This window comes from Hypomesus nipponensis, chromosome 13, assembly GCF_054491055.1.
Source record: "Hypomesus nipponensis isolate SF chromosome 13, ASM5449105v1, whole genome shotgun sequence".
Lineage (NCBI taxonomy): Eukaryota > Metazoa > Chordata > Actinopteri > Osmeriformes > Osmeridae > Hypomesus > Hypomesus nipponensis.
Window position 1 is genome coordinate 10,554,657 of NC_140373.1, and position 20,344 is coordinate 10,575,000.

Consider the following 20,344-nt stretch of genomic DNA (forward strand, 5'->3'; position numbering starts at 1 on the left):
CTAGATGCATGTTGTACCAGATGTGTCTTGGATATATTGATGTGGTGTGTGTCCAGATGTGTGTTCTACTAGACGTGTCACCTGATCAGCTGATCCTTGTTCTGCTCCACTACGGTGGGAGGAACGTTGGAGACCACCACCTGCATGTCCAGCTGGTTCACCACCGACACCTGGACAACACACACACACACACCGGTTGACACACTCAGCGTAACACACACCAGTCAACAGATACACACACACACACAGTCAATACACATACATATACACACACACCGGTTAACACACACCAAGAGATAAATACACACGCACACACACACACACAGCAGTTAACAAACTCATACACACAAGTCCACACACACAGGACAAGCTCACACACAAGCAGCTAGATGCAGATCTGGGAGCAGATCCAGGACTTGGAGGAGGAGGTTCTGCAGAAGGATCTGGTCCAGTACTCCTGTAAATCCCAGAGAAGGCCAGAGGAACAGGCCTCTAATGCACAATCAATGACTCCTATCAGGTCTGGGATGGACCCATTTAAAGTGCTGGCCAATGGCCAACAACACTGGACAAACACACACACACACGTATGCATACCAACTCAACACACACACACAACAAGCAGGCACACACACACGCATTCCAACTCACACACACACACACACACACACACACACACACACACACACGCAGGCACAAACACAAGCAGGCAGGCAGGCACGAACACATCCACACACTAAGACACGGCGGCCAGACAATCCACAACACTTGGCACTGTGCTCTCCTTGTCCCCTCTGCATTGATTAGAACATCAATACTTTGTCGTTTTTAAACTAAAGTGGTTTCTGCAAGTGTGTGAGGGAGGAGAGTGTTGAGCGAAGCAGTCCAGGGTGAGATATTAGTCCTGTGGTCTGGTGCCCATCCACAAACTGGAGCCCTGTTACCTCTCTAGAGCCCTGACATGGATTAGTTGTGCGTGTGTGTGTGTGCGTGTGTTTGTGTATGATCAACTATAGAACCAGTAAGGCTAACCAAAGCACTAACCTTCTCCACAATCACATTTCCAAAGATGTTGTCTACGTACGTAGGTCAAGGTATGCCAATAAAGTTTTTTGCTTTGAACCTGGAACACCATCATGCCCACGCAGTAAAAGCTACACTTGTGTCCGTTTGAAGGGTAGCGTAATAGCCTTTTCCTGTTCCTCCTCACAGGTAGGGTCTGTCAATTAAGTTTCGGTTCAAATCGTAATCACGTGACCACTCACCACAACATCCGCCTTGCTGCTGAGCCCCTCGCCGTAGTTGTCGGTGGCAACGACGGTGAACTTGAAGTAGGAGCGCCGCAGGTTGCGGTACATGATGGCGGTCTTGATCAGGCCGGTCAGAGGCTCGATGACGAAGCCGTCTTTGCCGTCAGCCGTGGGCGGTATGACGAGACGGTACGACATCGCACTGTAGTTCCCCGTGTCCTTGTCGACAGCCTGGCGTGTGGACACACACACACACACACACACACACAGAAAACCAGGCGTTTACACAGAGATACACAAATGCACAAAGGCAAAGGAACCCACGCAGATATGAACTTGAGCACAAGCACGTACACAAACAAACACACACACACACACATGTAAGTAAGATTGTGTTCATTTCAGAGCTCATTGCTTAGTCAAGCACTGTGTTGTAGTTCTTCTGTGAAACTGTAGGGGGAGTGTTTGAGCTGTGAGCGCTCGTGTGCTCCAGCTTCTGTCTTCCACACACACACACATGCTCACGCACACACACACACAATGACAGTGAGTTATATTAGGATTGTGTGAGTGGGACCAGGGTACAGGACAGGCCCCTCCCCCAGGACTCATTAAGACTAACAATATCTCCTCAATATGCTCAATAGTTCACTAAGCACCACAAGAACTCTCACAGGTGGACTGGCCTGGGTCCTCTCTCTCTCTCTCTCTCTCTCTCTCTCTCTCTCTCTCTCTCTCTCTCTCTCTCTCTCTCCCTCCCTCCCTCCCTCCCTCCCTCCCTCCCTCCCTCCCTCCCTCCCTCCTTCTCTCCCTCTCTCCCTCTCTCTCTCTCTCTCTCTCTCTCTCTCATGCTGCGTGCCGCCCTTCCTCTCTCTCAAATCCCTCCCTTCATTTCTTTCTCTCCTTCCTCTTCTCTCTCTTCTTCCCTCTCTCCAATCCGCCCTTGCTCTCCCTCCCTCCCTCTCAATTAGTTAGACGCCAAAAGAACGGGGGAAGAGAGGAGGACTAAGGAGTGAGAGAATGGCACAGGGAGCAAAACAAGAAAAAAACATCCCTTCATCTAGTTTCAGTGTCTCCATGGCACGCTCTCGATTTTCCGTCTCCTTCTATCTCTTCTCCATCGCTCTCTCTTTCTCCCTTTTCCCCACCTCTCCCTCTCTCTCTCTCTTGATATCTCTCTCTCCCTTATCTCCATCGGTCTCTCTCTCTTCACCATCTCTCTACCTCTTCTCCATCTATCTCTCCCCCATCGCTCTCTCTCTCCTCCATCTCTCCTTTACCCTTCCTGGATCTCTGTCTTCAGCTCCCCCCCTCCACTCCTGGAGGATTCAATTATCCCTTCCTTGTTCCAGACTAATGAAAGGGTTTACAGGGTGGGTAACCGGGGGCGGGGAGCTACCAGGCCACCAAGAGGAGGCCAGCGCTGGAGGTCCTGCTACCCAGAGAGTAGAGCTGAGGATGGGGGCCGGGGCTCAGGGAACACCCCCACACAGAGAGGAGCCACACACACACGCACACGCAGGCATACTTGAAAACATACACACACACACGCATGTAGCACACAAGCGTACACGTGTACAAAAAGTGCACGTGCACAAACAGAAAACGACAAGGACAGACCCGGACACACACAGAGAGAAGGGTTGAAGGGGGGGAGGGGGGGCGGCTCCGTCAATCTGACCTGCTAATCTCATTACAGTCAGGAATACAGGATCACCTCTCTATGGGCAGCTCAGGGCAGCTCAGGGCAGATTGTGTACACAGTAACCATGTTCACACACACACACACACACACACACACACACACAGGTAGGTAAACACAGACACACACAGGTAGGTTTAGACACACACGTGTGGCGTACCTGGACCTGCAGGACGGAGGTGAAGGTCTTGGCGTCCTCGGCCACGCCCCCCAGGTACAGAGGCTGGAGGAACTCGGGTGCGTGGTCGTTCTCATCCTGAACCTGCACCACCACCTTGGCTGTGTTGGCTGGACACACACACACTGCTCAATACACACACGCAAACAGAGTTCAACACACACATTCTGGCAGTGCTGAAGACACGCTACGGGCGTAGGAGGGTAACTCTAAACCTGCTCGCGAATCCTGAACCACAGCTCCCTCCCTCCCTCCCTCCCTCCCTCCCTCCCTCCCTCCCTCCCTCCCTCCCTCCCTCCCTCCCTCCCTCCCTCCCTCCCTCCCTCCCTCCCTCCCTCCCTCCCTCCCTCCCTCCCTCCCTCCCTCCCTCCCTCCCTCCCTCCCTCCCTCCCTCCCTCCCTCCCTCCCTCCCTCCCACCCTCACCCTTGGAGGGTGCTCGCTGGTTGGAGGCCACCAGCCTCATGGAGTCAGCCTCCACCTTGAGGATGAAGCTGCTGTTCCTCTCGTAGTCCAGAGGTCTGGCCGTGGAGATCACTCCTGTGCTGTTGTTCACCGCAAACTCGCCTGACACACGCACACGCGGAGACACGCGCATACACACGGACACACACACACATTTATACATGCACACAATGAGGCATATACATACATAAAAACACACACACACAGAGAGAGAGAGAAACACACACACATGCATCCACAGAGAGACACACATTCATTTATAAGTAGTCCTCTGAAACAAACACGTAAAGCCACACACATTGTCGGGATCTCTATACGTGTACACAAACACATACACTCACCCCCCTCGTTGCCCTCGACAATGGAGTAGATTATGGTTTGATTGACAGCTGCTGCAAGTATGACGCCGACCATGGTGCCCACGGACGCCTTCTCACTGACAGGAGGAAACCTGGAACACACACAGCCACACGCACAGCCACACGCACGCATGCGCACACACACGCACATACATGCACACACAAACACTAATGTCAAGGAAGGCTACCTTCTAGTTTTAAACCGTGTCATGTAAACAGTAGGCTGTGAAGAGAAACAGGGAGGATGAACTAGCAATGTTAGCACAGCTTCATGAGTAGTCTCGAGTTTGTTGCAGACACGAGTTTGTTATGTGTTTTTCTGTCTGTCTGTGTGTCTGTCTGTCTGTCTGTCTGTCTGTCTGTCTGTCTGTCTGATGTCTGTCTGCCTGTCTGTCTGTCTGTCTGTCTGTCTGATGTCTGTCTGTGTGTCTGTCTGCCTGTCTGTCTGATGTCTGTCTATCTGTCTGTGTGTCTGTCTGCCTGTCTGTGTGTCTGTCTGTCTGCCTGTCTGTCTGATGTCTGTCTACCTGTCTGTGTGTCTGTCTGCCAAACTCTCTGTCTGCCTGACAACACTGTCTGTGTTAGTGTGGAGACACCTGCCGCATGGTAATACAAGCTGCTCTGCTGGAGGGAATATTACTGTGACCTGCAGGCTAGCCAATATCTCTCAACGAGCAAACTCACACACACACACACACACACACACACTCTAACGCACAAACTTTTTTCGAAAATTGTATTTTTGAAGAGTATTCTTTGTAGATTTCTTTCTTTCAGTTTTTCTTTTCAGTTTTTCTTTCACCTCAATACCATGTCTCAGCTGCCGTATCTCCCCTCTCCTGTGTGTGTTCTCCTTGCTCAAGGTCCTCACGTATGCACACACCAGCCTCAACATGTGTATTTGACGGCAGGCATGACACACACACACACGCCCACACAAGCACACACACATGCACAGCATGAGGAGTGTTCCTCCCACCAGCCAGCAGAGTCTCCAGTATGAGGGTATTACAGCTGTTAGTCTTCTCCTCCTGCAGTTCTCGGTTAATGTTTTCACACACACACACACACACACACCTGCCAGAGTGTGTGTTGCTCAGTAACTCAGTCACTGTGGTAATCCCTCTCTCCCTTATTCACCAATCAGAGCTCTTGCTCGCCCAGCCTGTGGCCAAGCTGTGTTCGCCGAGATAACAGAAAACACATACACACACACATAAACTCACACATGCACACTCACACACACATGAACACTCATACACACACAAACACGCATGCACACACACTCTCACTCTTTGACACCTCACTAATGGCTGCTCCAGAAGCCCGTTCCTAAGTGTTGGCCTCTAATGAGGTCCACAGAGCGAAGCCAGCCCCACTCCAGCCTCACAGTCCTCCTCTCCTCCATCAGTCAACCTGCTGCCGTCTATCTTTAGACCTCTCTCTCTCTCTCTCTCTCTCCTCTCTCTTTCTCTCTCTTTCTCTCTCTCTTTCTCCCTCATTCCATCTATCTCTACTCCTCTCTGTCCCTTGTTTTTCTCTCTCTCTTCAACTATGTCTCCTATTTGCCTCTCTTTTTTTTTGCATCTTTCCCCGTCTTCCACTTGCCCCCCTCTCTCCCATCTCTCTCTCCCTCTATCTCTCTCTCCATTACCCCTATCTATCTCTCTACATCTGTCTTTCTCTCCATTCGGCTCACTCTATCCCTCTGTCTCTACATCTCCCTCTCTCTCCCCATCTATCCCTCTCGCTCCATCCCTCTCTCTTTCTCGAGGACAGTAGCAGTGATCAGCAGAAGAGGCCAAATCTTCTCAGAGCGTAGCCGAGCAAGATAATCCTTCTAGAGACTTCTGGAAGAATTCTAATGTTTGGCCATGGAGATGAGCTGTGCTCTCACACAGACAGTTTTGACACCAAAACATATCAATGGTCAAAAGGGTGAAAAACGTAATAAGTTAATTCTAAGTGTACATTAAAGTTGAGCCATCTGGAGTGCATGGCAACATGGGCGAGGTCCGATCATTTAGAATACAAATCTATATTTTATAGACTTACTGTAAGTCGCTGTGGATAAGAGCGTCTGCTAAATGACTACATGTTAATGTGAATCACATCAACATCTTTTTCTGACAGAGACAACCGTTTGACTGAAATGGGAACAGACAGTAAACAAGGAGAAATTGAGCATGCCTCATCCTTTCCTCTTTTCTCAGGCATTGACCAAATTGACAAAACACATGTATCCCTCAACAAGAGCAGCACAATCGCTCACAGAGCCATGAAAAACACCGTTAAAGCCTGAGCTGAATAATACGTGGTTTTTATAATTCAGTATAACTACCTCTGACGACTTGAATACAAATGAAGTGAAGCAGCCAGTAGTAGAGCACAGCAAGCCTGGCTGTGGTAGGGAGAGGGGGTTACTGGTTACCAAGAGGGTTCCAACACACACACACACACACACACATGCATGCACACACCCACACACACTCTTGCAGCTTGGTATTCAAACACCATCAATCTGCTGTTTGGATGCAGGACGATAAACTCTTTCTAAAAATGGAAGGATGGACGGATGGAGGGATGAGTTAAATATGGATGGGCGGATAGACAGAATGGAGGGATGGGAAAGATTGGAGAGATTAATGGATAGACAGAGAGAAAAGAGAAAAGAGAGAGGAAGTGGGGGAGAGCTAAAGCTAACTATTGTCTTACCCCCCACCCATCCCCCCAACAGAGAGACAACCTCCAGTAAAAGATCCTTTAGAAGCGTCCTCTCCCTCTAAAATGCCTGGCTCTGGGAATTATAAGCCGGCTGACCTTTTCAAAACTGTGTGTGTGTGTGTGTAAGTGCGCGTGTGAGTGAATATGTGTGAGTGTGTGTGTGAATATGTGTCTAAGGAGCTCACAGTCGTTTGGCATACCGCTGTCCTCTCCAAACAGGAGTTTTAAGGTCAGCCATCAGAGCAGTGCACTCTGGGAAGTGTGCCTGGTCTACCGGAGTCTCGCGGGTCTCTCATGGGGCTGTCAGAATAACAAGCCATTGGGAGTGATGCATAATGGATGCTACTGGAAGAAATGGAAGAAAGACGCCGAAGAATATCAGTTTATCAGTATTAGTACACTGCTTGAGTAGCAAGCATTGTGTGCGCCTGAGCGCGTGTACATGAGAGTGTGTGTGTGTTGGGAGGAGGGAGGAGGGGGGTGGCATTAGCATGTGTGTCGTTGGAGCTATCATTACAGGAATGCATCTGTGATGTTTTGATGAGGCGTTTGAGTGTGTGGCTGTGTGTATGCGAGTGAGCGTGTTTGCGCGAGCTTGTGTGTGTGTGTGTGAGGTTTTACGTAGGTAAGTGGGTGGGGTGTTTGTGTGTACACGCGAGCGTGTGTGTGTGTGTCTCTAAAGACTGGTGATGGTTCTGATTTATGAGGGCAATGAGAAAAACAGCATCTGGCAGAAAACACACCAAGTAAGCATCAGAGCGGGCTCTTAGTGTCCAATAAAACAGCACAGGCATTTTAAACAACATTAGTAGAACAGTAATTGTCTGAACCCTCCCTCTCTCTGACTCCTCCCTCTCAGTCTGACAGGATGCATAATTGGGACGCGGCGCTGTTCTGGCCTTAACCAATCCCACGGGTCCTTAGGAGGAGACAAATAGTCTATGTGAGATCAATAATGCAACAGGAGGCGTGAATATCTTAACACCAGGACCTGGTGTAGGTGAACGAGAACCCGGGGGGGGTTATCGTTATATTCACATAAAATATCATTCATAAACAACAAGAGGACACATGCTCATTCAACTACCGATCCTCCTCTCCTCCTCTCTACCTCCTCCTCCCCCCTATTCAAACAGCACAGACTTTCCTTCGCCTCTTCACCCCTCATCTCCTCCTCTCCCTCCCTCTCTCCTCTCCTCCCTCCCCCTTCCCTCTCCCTCCCCCTTCTCTATCTCCCTTCTCCCCTCTAGATACAGCACATTATTCCCTCGTCCCTCCACTTCTATTGTTATGTATGCTAGTTAATCTAGTGATTGACCAATCCCGTGCTGGTATTGTGTGTGGTGCCTGTGTTTGCCTAAAGGTCTGGCCAGGCCTTGATTAAGGGATGTCCCTAACGAGGCGTGACCAATCACAGCTCTTGATCCTGATGACTGGGAGGCGCCTTATTTGTCTGTTCCAGAGTCCTTCAACTATTGTCACAACACTCTGTCCCTCTCTCTGTTTTCCCTTTCTCTTTCTCCCCTCCTCTCTTTCTCTCTACTCTTCCCCACTATTTATCTTTCCATCTTTATCATACTCTCCTCTCCCACTTTCTCCCACTCTACCCCCCTCTCTCTCTCTCTCTCTCTCTCCCCCTCTCTCTCTCTCTCTCTCACTCTCAAACTTTGTGTAGTGAGGCCTATGTCGGTCTATAAAACAGTGTGAGTTTGAGATTATACTAGGAGAGTGTTTATGTAAAGAGCGGGTTTGAGTGTTGTTTGAGTGTGTGTGAGCAGAGTGTGAGTGAGCGTGTGTTGGCAGAGTGTGTTTGTCAGAAGCTAACAGCGTCGACAGACCCTCCAGTCGGATGCGATGGTGAAGGTTACCTTGTGTGAGTCTGTAATGGCGACTGGTGTATTTTTAGAGTAACAGCTTTGGCAAGGCTTTGACAGCACATTCATATCCGTGTTCATGTTTTAGGGCTCTTATGAGAGTGGGGTCTTTGTGTGAGAGGACGCTTGGTGTTTTGTGAGACATCATTAGTGTTTCTCTCAGAGGTGCAAAGCACACAGAGGAAAGACAAACATGGTCAATCATTGAAACAGAGCTGATGTTTGCAGCCATTGACCAGAGGGCTGAATGTCATCAGAAACATGCATGTCTGGGTGTATGAGTGTTTAAGTGTGTGTGAGTGACTGTGTGTGCATGTGCAAAACACACAGGGTTCTTTACTAGAAGGGTGTCTGCCAGCATCATCATCATCAAAACACCATTACCCATCAACACGCACATCACCTGACAGGAAACACCATTACCCATCAGCACTCACATCACCTGACAGGAAACACCATTACCCATCAACACGCACATCACCTGACAGGAAACACCATTACCCATCAGCACTCACATAATCTGACAGGAAACACCATTACCCATCAGCACTCACATCACCTGACAGGAAACACCATTACCCATCAACACGCACATCACCTGACAGGAAACACCATTACCCATCAGCACTCACATAATCTGACAGGAAACACCATTACCCATCAGCACTCACATAATCTGACAGGAAACACCATTACCCATCAGCACTCACATCACCTGACAGGAAACACCATTACCCATCAACACGCACATCACCTGACAGGAAACACCATTACCCATCAGCACTCACATAATCTGACAGGAAACACCATTATTGCCCCTCACCATGCTGATGCAACCCACGGCAACACCATAAGCATCTTCATTCACCACCCTTGATTTACAATTACTTTCAGAAGTGTTTGTGTCTGTGCATTTAAATAAGCCCTGTTTGAATAATAAATTGTTAGGCATAAACACCACAAACACACCAGAGTAGGGGGAGGGACAGGAAAGGAAAGGGAAAGGAGAGGTGGAGAGAGAAGATGAGAGGAGAGGCGGGGAGAGGAGAGGCGGGGAGAGGAGAGGAGAGGCGGGGAGAGGAGAGGAGAGGCGGGGAGAGGAGAGGAGAGATGGGGAGAGGAGAGGAGAGGTGGAGAGAGAAGATGAGAGAGGAGAGGCGGGGAGAGGAGAGGAGAGGCGGGGAGAGGAGAGGAGAGGAGAGGCGGGGAGAGGAGAGGAGAGATGGGGAGAGGAGAGGAGAGGTGGAGAGAGAAGATGAGAGGAGAGGCGGGGAGAGGAGAGGAGAGATGGGGAGAGGAGAGGAGAGGTGGAGAGAGAAGATGAGAGGAGAGGCGGGGAGAGGAGTAGGCGGGGGAGAGGAGAGGCGGGGAGAGGAGAGGAGAGGCGGGGAGAGGAGAGGAGAGGCGGGGAGAGGAGAGGAGAGGCGGGGGAGAGGAGAGGAGAGGCGGGGGAGAGGAGAGGCGGGGAGAGGAGAGGCGGGGAGAGGAGAGATGGGGAGAGGAGAGGCGGGGAGAGGAGAGGAGAGGCGGGGGAGAGGAGAGGAGAGATGGGGAGAGGAGAGGCGGGGAGAGGAGAGATGGGGAGAGGAGAGGAGAGGCGGGGAGAGGAGAGAGGAGAGATGGGGAGAGGTAAGGAGACAAGAAGACGGGGGAGCTAAGTCAGCCGGAGGACTAAGCAGAAAAGGAGACAGTGATTGCTGTTTGATCGTCAAAATGACAAACCGGCGCGAGGCAAGGTGCATGCTGGGTGATTTAGGTAAACTCAGTGGTGCTTCATTACCTGGTTTTATGAGATAAGCTGAGAGAGGAAAGAAAACAGACAGCACTCTTCGCCCCCAGGACCTAGAACGGGCTGGTCTCCACTCAGACACAGCCCCCACACACATCCCTCACCCCCACCCCCACCCCCCTCCGTCTGCACTCTCCTGTTCAGAAATATACTTCCAACCCTCATTCTGAAGTCTCCTTTGTCCATAGTTTACACTTATACACATCACACACACAGCCACTCACGCAAAACACAGACACCTCACACACCCGGCATGCATAGACGCACACACACCTACAGAAAGTAAATGCACACACACACACACACACACAGACACATCTAATCCACATACACACATAGACACCCTGACACACGTTCCCATCTGCAGTGTGAGACGTGACTTAGATTGGTTCCCAGTGGTCTGTCACTTTGGCCACTGCAGCATCTAATCAATTAGACATAACATGGGTGCTGAAAGGGTCTCGTGCAGTACACACATCTCACCTTTCCAGACCACACACACACACGCAGGGTCACACCTATGCACACATGCTCACTCTCGCAAAAACACACATACAGAGACACAGAGACACATGCACACACACACACAGACAGACAGATGCATACACACTCACACACACACACATGCAGGTTCACACACTTTGTTTCCTATCCTTGTGGGGTTCACCAAACACACACGTGTGTATGCCCACACACACACCCACACAAATACACGCCCACACACAGAGGCAACAAGCTCAATTGTGTCTTTGAGAAGCCTGCGCGTCTCGCATAGTTAAATACTTTTGTCACTAAAGATTATTAAGCCAAGGACATGAGAAATCCATCTCGCACAGAGCCTCGTAAACGGCCTAGATTCGATGACACAGTTGTTAATTCTTTGTTGGGGATCATCGCTGATGGTGATCAGGGGGTGATCAGGGGAGCAGTGTGTTTATGAGGTCCAAATCTGTCTCAGCAGGACTGAGTTCATTACCCTGCCCCCCCACACAGATACACAAACCTTATTACAATACATTGAATCCATGAGGCTTACCCTAACATCTGAGTTGGTTTCCCTGACAGCACGCTGGCACACCAACCTTCTTAAGGTCAAGTCGAATGGTGATGCCTGGATGGTCTTGGCTACGCAGATGGACGGTGCCAACAGTACTGAGTTTTTAATTTGGGTTATATTATTATTATTTTTTTCCTCTTTTCATTCCAATCCCTCATTCTAATGTTGTTTTAGTAAGGCTCTACCAAGCTGTACCCATGCAGCACTAACAATACAGAGGGTGAGAGCTATTTACAGCTGGGGTAACACAAGCTTTGTTCACCATAGAGCCGACCAGGCAAAAGATGCTTCATGGTAACCTGACGACCTCATAAAGACAAAGAGCCATTATAAAATAGACAAGTAACCCTGGCGACCGTGGCGGCAGACAGGTAACCGGCGACGAGGTGATGAGAGAAGGCTGCTACCTGAGCAGATAAAGAACACTTCAAAAGACAAGCTGAGTGGTTTCACACCAACCAACACTGCTTAAGATGGGGAGCCTGTGTGTGTGTGTGTGTGTGGGTGTGGGTGTATTGCAGCTTCGTCATCCTGCAAGTATACCCACAGCTTAGAACTTCAATGTGGATCCGAGTGGGTTTGGGTGTGTGAGACTGTGTGTGTGTGTGGGTGTGTGAGACTGTGTGTGTGTGTGGGTGTGTGAGACTGTGTGTGTGTGTGTGTGTGCTACCTGTACTCCTCCTGGGTGAACACAGGGATGACAGAAGGTTGCAGGACTGTGATTTCCACCAGAGTGCTGTTCTCCTTCACTGGCTCCCCGGCATCATACGCCACCACCAGCAGCTACACAGGGAGTCAACATCACAGCATGAGTCAACATGGATGCTATCAAACGACTCACTGAATCAAGATTCTATTCGAAAAGACACAAGACTCAACGAGGCAGGAGAGAAATCTTCCTCCCCGCAGACCGATTCAGTGACTCAGTGGGAGTCGTGCAGTGAACCGACTCACGTTGAACTTGAGGTTGGGCTCCTCGTTGAGGTTGACGCGCGTCAGGACGCTACCGGAGGTCTCGTCCACGGTGAAGATGCTGCCGCTGTAGGGGGAGGAGTCCCTGTCCACCCTGTAGCGCACCAGACTGGCCGGGGTGTCCTGGCACACAGGAAGACACAACACATCACTTCCTGTTCATTCCTCTGAAGTGATTGGATGGACATAGTGGATTTTAGTGGCGACCAGCAGCTCGATAAGTCACCAGTCGGTTGGACGGTCCAGAAAGGTTGTTGCCTTTTACTTGGCAACAAAACCCTGCTTTAAACACAATAGCCACAATAATGGGCAAACAATACTCGAGACAATAATCTCTCTCTGTAGCTCTGTGCTTCTAATGGTGTGACGTTGCTCAGTCACACACACACGTTCAATCTCGATCTTCCAATCGATTTATCCTCTAGGAATGACAGCATTTAAAAAGGCGTTGGTCTGGGGCCCGTCACACAACTCCTGCCCAACGTAAACGCTGAGTCAGGCTCTTCTTGCAGACAGGGCTGGTGGCTGGAGGGAGCAGAGCCCCTGGTCAGAAGGAGAGAGGTGTCCGTCCGGAGCGCTCGCCGTGGGCGTCCCTCGGGGAGACCCTCTCCCCCAGGCCTGGTGAGTCAGCAGCCTGGAGGACCGTCTGAGAGGCCCCTCGAGCACGGAGATCAGGGCCCACACATAACTCACCAACAGGCCCAGAGAGGGGAGGGGGGAAGGGAGAGAGAGAGTTAGGGGGGGGGGCAGAGGGAGAAAGAAAGAAAGACACCATGTAAAGCACGGGGAATAGTAGAGAGATATCGGGGGAGGGATGGACAGCGAAGAGGAGATGGAGAGAGAACGATAGAGGAGGGTGAGGGAGAGAGAGATAGGGGGTGAGAGAGCTAGTGAGAGATGGATGCATGGAGAGAGTTAAAGAGAAAAAGGAGAAGGGGGGAGAGAGATGGGTGGCTGGAGGGAGAGATCGAGAGAGTTTGTAAAGGCAACATGAGTCCAGAGCTCTCCTGCATGCTGCGCCTGGTGGAGGATGGGATGACAAATCATGATTGAATGTGTGTGTGAGAGAGGAAGGGGCAAGGGGGGGGGCAGTGAGATAGAAGGATAGAGATAAAGAGACAGAGAGAGAGAGAGAGACAGAGAGAGAGAGATAGAGAGACACACAGGGAAGGGGAGAGAGAAAGAGGGAGAAGGAGGAGGAGAATGAAAGAGAGAGGGAGACAGACAAGGGGAGAGAAAGGGAGAAGGAAAAGAGAGAAATGCATTTAGAATGAGAGGGAGAGCGAGAGAATGGGTGAGTGAGGGGCAGAGAGAAACAGAGAGACCAAAGAGAGAGAGAGAGAGAGAGAGAGAGAGAGAGAGAGAGACCAACGTTTTTCATTAATGTACCAGCTCCTCTCACTAATAGAAGATTAGTGTGGCCGGTCGATAGACAGATATAAGTAAGCTGGCTGTGGCCTTCCTTATGTTAATGAAACACACACACACACAACCAGAAGATGGATCTGCCTCTCAGTGATACCCTTAGCTAGATTGCATGCTGGCAAGAAAGAGAGGAACGAAACAAGAGGAATATAGGCCTGTGTGGGTGGTCAGGGTGAGGATGACAGAGAGTAACAACAAACATGCTGCTGGGAGGGAAATGGGGAAGGATGCACACACACACTCACTCACACACACGCTCACACACACGCTCACACACACACAAAGGCATCTCCTCGCACACACAGAGAGCGTTTTATGCGCATACCGAAATCCTTAGTGGCGGAACTGCAAATAATCTGATCAGATAGGTGAGGGTGCAGAGAGAGAGAGAGAGAGAGAGAGAGAGAGAGAGAGAGAGAGAGAGAGAGAGAGAGAGAGAGAGAGAGAGAGAGAGAGAGAGAGAGAGAGAGAGAGAGAGAGAGAGAGAGAGAGAGAGAGAGAGAGAGAGAGAGAGAGAGAGAGAGAAAGACAGAGACAGAGACAGAGAGAGAGAGAGAGAGAGAGAGAGAGAGAGAGAGAGAGAGAGAGAGAGAGAGAGAGAGAGAGAGAGAGAGAGAGAGAGAGAGAGAGACAGGGGCCTCGCGAGGGGTGACGATGCTGAAGCTAATCTGGTGCTAATCCACCACTGTCAGTGTGATGACCACACGGGTGAAGGACACCTCCTGCTGCCTGAACAGCCTGGATCACTCACCACTACCTTCAGGACTGGGAGGGGAGAAACTCAGGTGCACACTACTGGGCACTGAGCTCTGTGTGTGTGTGTGTTGGGGGGGAGGGTGTGTGTTTACAAGTGTGTGTGCATGTGCCATGTGATTGTCAATGTTAATGTGTGTGTGGTATGTTAATGTGTGTGTGATATGTTAATGTATGTGTGTGATATGTTAATGTGTGTCTGTGTGTTGTTTGTGCGTGTGGTTTTAGTGCGAGTGTGGGTGGGTGTGTGTTTGGAGAGAGTGAATGAGTGAGTGACTGAGTGAGTGAAATAGGGCTTTGTGCAGAGAAAATGTGATTCTTCCTGTGTTCACCAGCTTGTTGCCGCGGCGATGATTATATTTCATGCCTTGCAACGTCTTGCTGGTAACAGCGACGCTTCTACAGGCCCAGAGGTAATGATATCTCTCTCACTCGCACACGCACACACACGCACGCACACACACATCCATACAAAGAGAATGGAAATAGCATACATAAAGACGTTTTGGTGTGAAATGTTTTTCAAATCAAACCATCGCATGAGTTTCCTATCCAGCCACACACCGTCTCATCAGCTTGTCAGCCAATCAAATCTTTCCGCACTTAGCCAATCAGCAACAGCTCAAAGGCCACATTATTGACAGGAAACCAATCCCAGGAGCCAGGGCTGACATCAGCTGCCCCTTCATTGGCCGAGGTCAGGATGAGAGGCGGGTAAGACTCCTTGCAGACCAGGTACCTACCGGAGGATCCAGGTCTTTGGCGGTCACTGTGGTAACTATGGTTCCCTTGACGGCGTTTGGGGCCACCATGCCCCGGTACAATGGCTGGCTGAAGACTGGAGAGTAGTCATTCATGTCCTGGTGAGAACACACACACGTACAGAGACAGTAGAGACAATTAGCCAGCGTGTGTGCTGGGTGTGAAGACAGATTAATGAGATGCATTCTTTATCTTTCTCTCCCTTGCACCCTCTCTTCACTCACATCTCCCTTGCATGCTCCCTCTCTCTACGGCTTCCCCTATCTGTCACTCTCTCTCTCCTTCCTCCCTCCCCCTCTCGCTCCCTGTATTAGCAGCTGTCAGGTGGACCAGAGAGCTCCCATTAGCAGTGATCAGAGCCGTAAAGCACAGTGGCACATACTCAATAGGACATCAAGCACAGCACTAGGACCCTGCAGCCCTGCCGGATGGCTGGCGGGTTAAGACACACTGGGCTGTACTGTACTTACACATGAGAGGGGCCCTGACCAAATTGGAGGGAAATTGGTCAGACAAGGTCTTAATGTCCGCCTGTCACTGGCCTTGTGCCAGTGAGCCTATCCGTCCCAACCCCCTCCCTCCCTCCCTCCCTCCCTCCCTCCCTCCCTCCCTCCCTTCCTCGCTCCGGTCGTGGTCCTACCGTGATCTTGACGGTGACGGTGGCCAAGCCTGCGGGCATGCTGCCCCCCAGGTCCACGGCCTCCACCAGGAAGCTGTAGGAGGCGTTGGGGGCGGCCAGGGCCTCAAAGTCCAGGCTCTGCAGCACCCACAGCTCCCCTGAGGAGGGCTGCACGGAGAACAGCTGCTGGGCCTCCACCGTACGGATACGGTAGGTGATGTTGGAGTGGAGATCTGGATCTACAGCCTGGAGGGGGAAGAGGGGGAGGGGGCAGAGGAGAAGGGAGAGAGAGAGAGAGAGAGAGCGAGAGAGAGAGAGAGAGAGAGAGAGAGAGAGAGAGAGAGAGAGAGAGAGAGAGAGAGAGAGGGGGAGGCGGAAAAAGGAGAGGGGAACATGGGGTAAATGAGAGGATAGGAGTAGACAGAATGAGATATGGGTGAGAAACACAAACCCCAAATATGTCTGAGTGTCTATGTCTGTGTGTACTTGTGTGTGTCTATGTATATGGGTGTGTGTGTGTGTGCGTGCGGGCGTGTGCACTGAGGTGAGTCGGTGTGTGACAGGAATACCTTCACAGTTACTGGGTCTCCCCTGCTGCGCTCACCCAGCTGTCTGTGCCCCCTTAATCTGCCCCAAATGCAGCCTGTCTGCAGGCCTGCGGTGTGTGTGTGTGTGTTAGTGTGAGTGTGTGAGAGAGAGAGAGAGAGAGAGAGAGAGAGAGAGAGAGAGAGAGAGAGAGAGAGAAAGAGAGAGAGAGAGAGATAGAGAGAGCAGCAGGGGGGCTATGGTGATGATAGCTGCTACAGGAGAACACCAGCTTGCGGACTAAATCGTCCCAGAAGCTGTCAATCATTCCGCTTCAGCACAGCTCTGATTGGATCCACAAGGGACTGCACGCACACACACACACACAACAGTATGCTAACACAATCACATATAATTGTGTGATTGTCAACACACTCAAACATATCCACAATCACAAACAACAGAGACGATCACACACACACACACACACACACAGACACTCACTCTGAGCTGCAGTATGACAGTGTTCTTGGGGCTGTTCTCTGCCAGGGTAACGTTTAGTACCAGGGGCTGGGGAGAACACCGGGCTGTTGTCATCCACGTCGCTAACGACGACGGACAGCGTGAGGCGGGTCTTGCGGGGGTTGACCGCCCCGTCCGACGCCTCCACCACCAGGAAGTACTGTCCCCTGGTCTCGCGGTCCAGAGGGAGGGAGGTAAAGATACAACCGTTGGAGGAGATCCTGTGAACAGCTGCCTGGTGGTTCAGGAGGCTGTAGTGGACCTGACCACTCACACCGGCGTCTGGGTCCGTAGCCTGGACACACACACACGCACACACACACAAACGGAGAAATGTGAATATGCGTGTGTGGTAGCAAGGGAGTGGTATGGGCTGATCTCTTTCACTATCTTGCCTTTCGCTCTCTCTCTCTTCTCTCTCTTTCTCTCATACACGGACCAATATTACCTTTCTTTCTTTCACTCACTCACCCACTCACACTCACACACACACACACACACACACACTCACACACACACACACACACACACACACACTCACACACACACGCTCCTGCTACAGCTGTTTGAACAGAAGGTATAGCCGGCATACAGATCACATGCTGACACCCTTGTGGGTACACAATGTTGCAGCTGCAGCCATGAATCCACAAGTATGCATGATCAGCATGGGGATGAGGTTACAGTGTGTTTCTGCCCTCCACTACCTCCTCCATGCCCAGATCAAACCAGGTCCAGGGGGGAGACTGGTAGGAGGACGGAGAGAAGGAGGAAGGATGTAGAGAGGGAGGAGGATGGAGGTGGATAGAGAGAGGAGGATGAAGGTAGATGGAGAGAGAGAGGAGGATGGAGGTGGAGAGAGGGAGAAGGATGAGGTGGAGAGAGGGAGAAGGATGGAGAGAGAGAGAGGAGCTTCAGGAGAGTGGTGATAATCGCTTCATTTGGAGGATGGAAGTGTTTCATCTGAAGCATGGTCAGCCCCTATGTTCCTCTGAGATTGGTTTTGCGATACGGCAAGGTCAAATCACGCCAGACGGATTAGCAATCAGCAACGTGGAAATGGAACGATTTTACCTGTAATTTCTTTCTTTCTCCCAATCTCCTTCACTCTCTCTTTCTCTTTCTACCTCTCCATCACTCTCTCTCTGGAAATGAATGAGATAGGCCCCTGTCAGCTCTATGGAGGAGAGGGCAGGGGACACAGAGTCCCCGTGATCGACCCTGGAGAACCCCGCTTCTAGCCCTGGAGAACCACGCTCTGAACACGGAGAGCCTCACATCCACTGGGGAGAACCACCCATCTACCTCGGAGTGGACCACAAGCTGTACCACGAAGAACCACGCCTCAACCACAGCTGTGCCCTCGAGAAGCGCCCCTTCAGACAGACGAGACCACAGACCTGCTGAGAAAGAGAATGGCTCCATCTCTCTCGGCTCTTATCCGTCGGATTTAAGCATCCACCTTCTAGTGAAAGAGAGACAGTGCAGATTAGCACGGGCTGCTGTAAAATACGAGACGTATACAAAAGGCTTCTTTTCCTGGCTCGTGTTAAAAGCACCCGAGAAGAGGAAGAAAAAGGGCCCTCTTTCTGCCGGCGGAATGAAAGGTCTCTTTGAGATGTGTAATTGCCAGACTTTTGAATCGAATTAAGAAGAGAGGGGAGAAAAAAGAGGCTCCCGTTTTCTATTTAAATATAAACAGGGATTGCTTTCACTCTGACAGATACATCAAGGTTTCAAAAGTGGTGATATCAACCCCCCCCCCGCGCGCGCGCTCCCGCGCGCCCCTGCCCCCGCCTCACACACACAGCTCTCTTTTCATCGTCTTCGCGGAGTCGTCGACAGCGCGACGAAGCAGCATCTGCCTTGGCTTCTGGCTCTGAAGGAAGGAGATCACTCAGGAGAGGGAGACACAAGGAGGATCTTTACCAACGTAGCCTTGGATGGAGATCAAGTCGTTGTTATCAGCCAACTGAAGCTAGCACGGTAATGAAAACATTCATCTTCAAACAGGCCCATTACAACTTCATTAACTCTGTAGAAAGAGGGAGGGAGGTAGATATAACCCTATAATCTCTCTCTCTCTCTCTCTCTCTCTCTCTCTCTCTCTCTCTCTCTCTCTCTCTCTCTCTCTCTCTCTCTCGCTCTCGCTCTCGCTCTTGCTCTCTCGCTCTTTCTCTCTGCCACCCTCTACCACCCTCTCTACTTTCCTGGTCCCTGTGTCTTCATGTCTCCCCCTCTCAGTTTCTTTGTCTCTCTCCATCTCTTCCCTCTCTCCCTTTCTCTTGCCCGAAAGGGAGGGCTGCTGATAGTGCTATGTCACTAGTGCTATGGGAGGTGTATGTGAGTTCTTCACTTCTCCTCAAGCACTCATTCTGACTCATCACTTCCTGGTCTGCAAGCCAGTGTTGGCTTTTGGCATGACGACTCTGCTAGCCAAATGGATAAGCCTCTTGCCAGTGTAATAACATACACACACACACACACACATGGGTGCTGTCATTCCCCACAGACAAACGGTTATAGACAGTTTACGGAGCAACACAAAACTCAACAAGGTGTTTACGTTCGATGGATGTTGGGATGCGGTGGCATCGCTTCCCTCTCTGCTTGTTAGTGCCGTGTCGGGCGGGTTTGGAACGGAGCTCCTGTCCCCGGCAATGACTTGCAGGGAGCTAACAGCCTATATTTAGGTTTGGAACGTGTCCAAGACTCCTCGCTAGGGAACATTCCAAGGTCGGACCGGAGGGCCGTGGTTGACCCTGGCAGCATGGTCAGAGCTGTTGGGCAAAATGCTGAAACCTGCTTTTCGTCTGATGATAGTAGTGTTTTGCATGCTTCTGACACATAATTGTATTGACATTTTGGATATTTTGGGAATGGTAACAGACAGCCAGTCACCTAGACGGGGTGGCATAATAATGTAATCCTTTAGCAGACGCTGTTATCCAAAGCAACATTCAGTATGGGGGGAGGAGGAGTGGGGGGAGGGAGTCAACTTCTGTAACCACTGAGCCGTACCCTCTCCTACCTACTAAATGCTGTGGAAGAACACAGGTGGCCCCAGCACCTGTCTAACACCCCCCCCCCCCCCCCTTCACTCCCACAACAGTCAGGGCTGGCGTCAGTCCCAGCCCCTCTGTCCGCTCCCCAAGCAGGTAAACAAACACACCTGAATGAGATGCAAAGCAAATGGCCGTTCACTTTGGCAAAACAAACAGAATGTCGTCTAACGGATACCCTCCAGCAGTCCCACCCCCCCTGGGTGCCCCCCTCCCTCCACTGCCTTCTTCTTGTTTCATCCTCCTCTTCCTCTCCTCCTCCTCTCCCTGTCCCATGACGATGGTAATCCACAGTGCTCATTATACTC

General features: G+C 50.9%; 1 protein-coding gene across 1 annotated transcript in view; it reads right to left on the minus strand.

Moving 5' to 3' along the window:
• The window catches only part of pcdh15b (protocadherin-related 15b), a 63,958-nt gene that overhangs the window by 6,833 nt on the left and 36,781 nt on the right, over window positions 1-20,344 (minus strand). Inside the window, 11 exon segments of the mRNA XM_084670507.1 lie at window positions 82-170; window positions 1,266-1,481; window positions 3,113-3,240; window positions 3,555-3,695; window positions 3,935-4,044; window positions 12,067-12,179; window positions 12,351-12,491; window positions 15,290-15,406; window positions 15,949-16,173; window positions 16,957-17,016; window positions 17,018-17,269. Of these exon segments, the coding sequence (XP_084526633.1) occupies window positions 82-170; window positions 1,266-1,481; window positions 3,113-3,240; window positions 3,555-3,695; window positions 3,935-4,044; window positions 12,067-12,179; window positions 12,351-12,491; window positions 15,290-15,406; window positions 15,949-16,173; window positions 16,957-17,016; window positions 17,018-17,269 (1,592 nt within the window).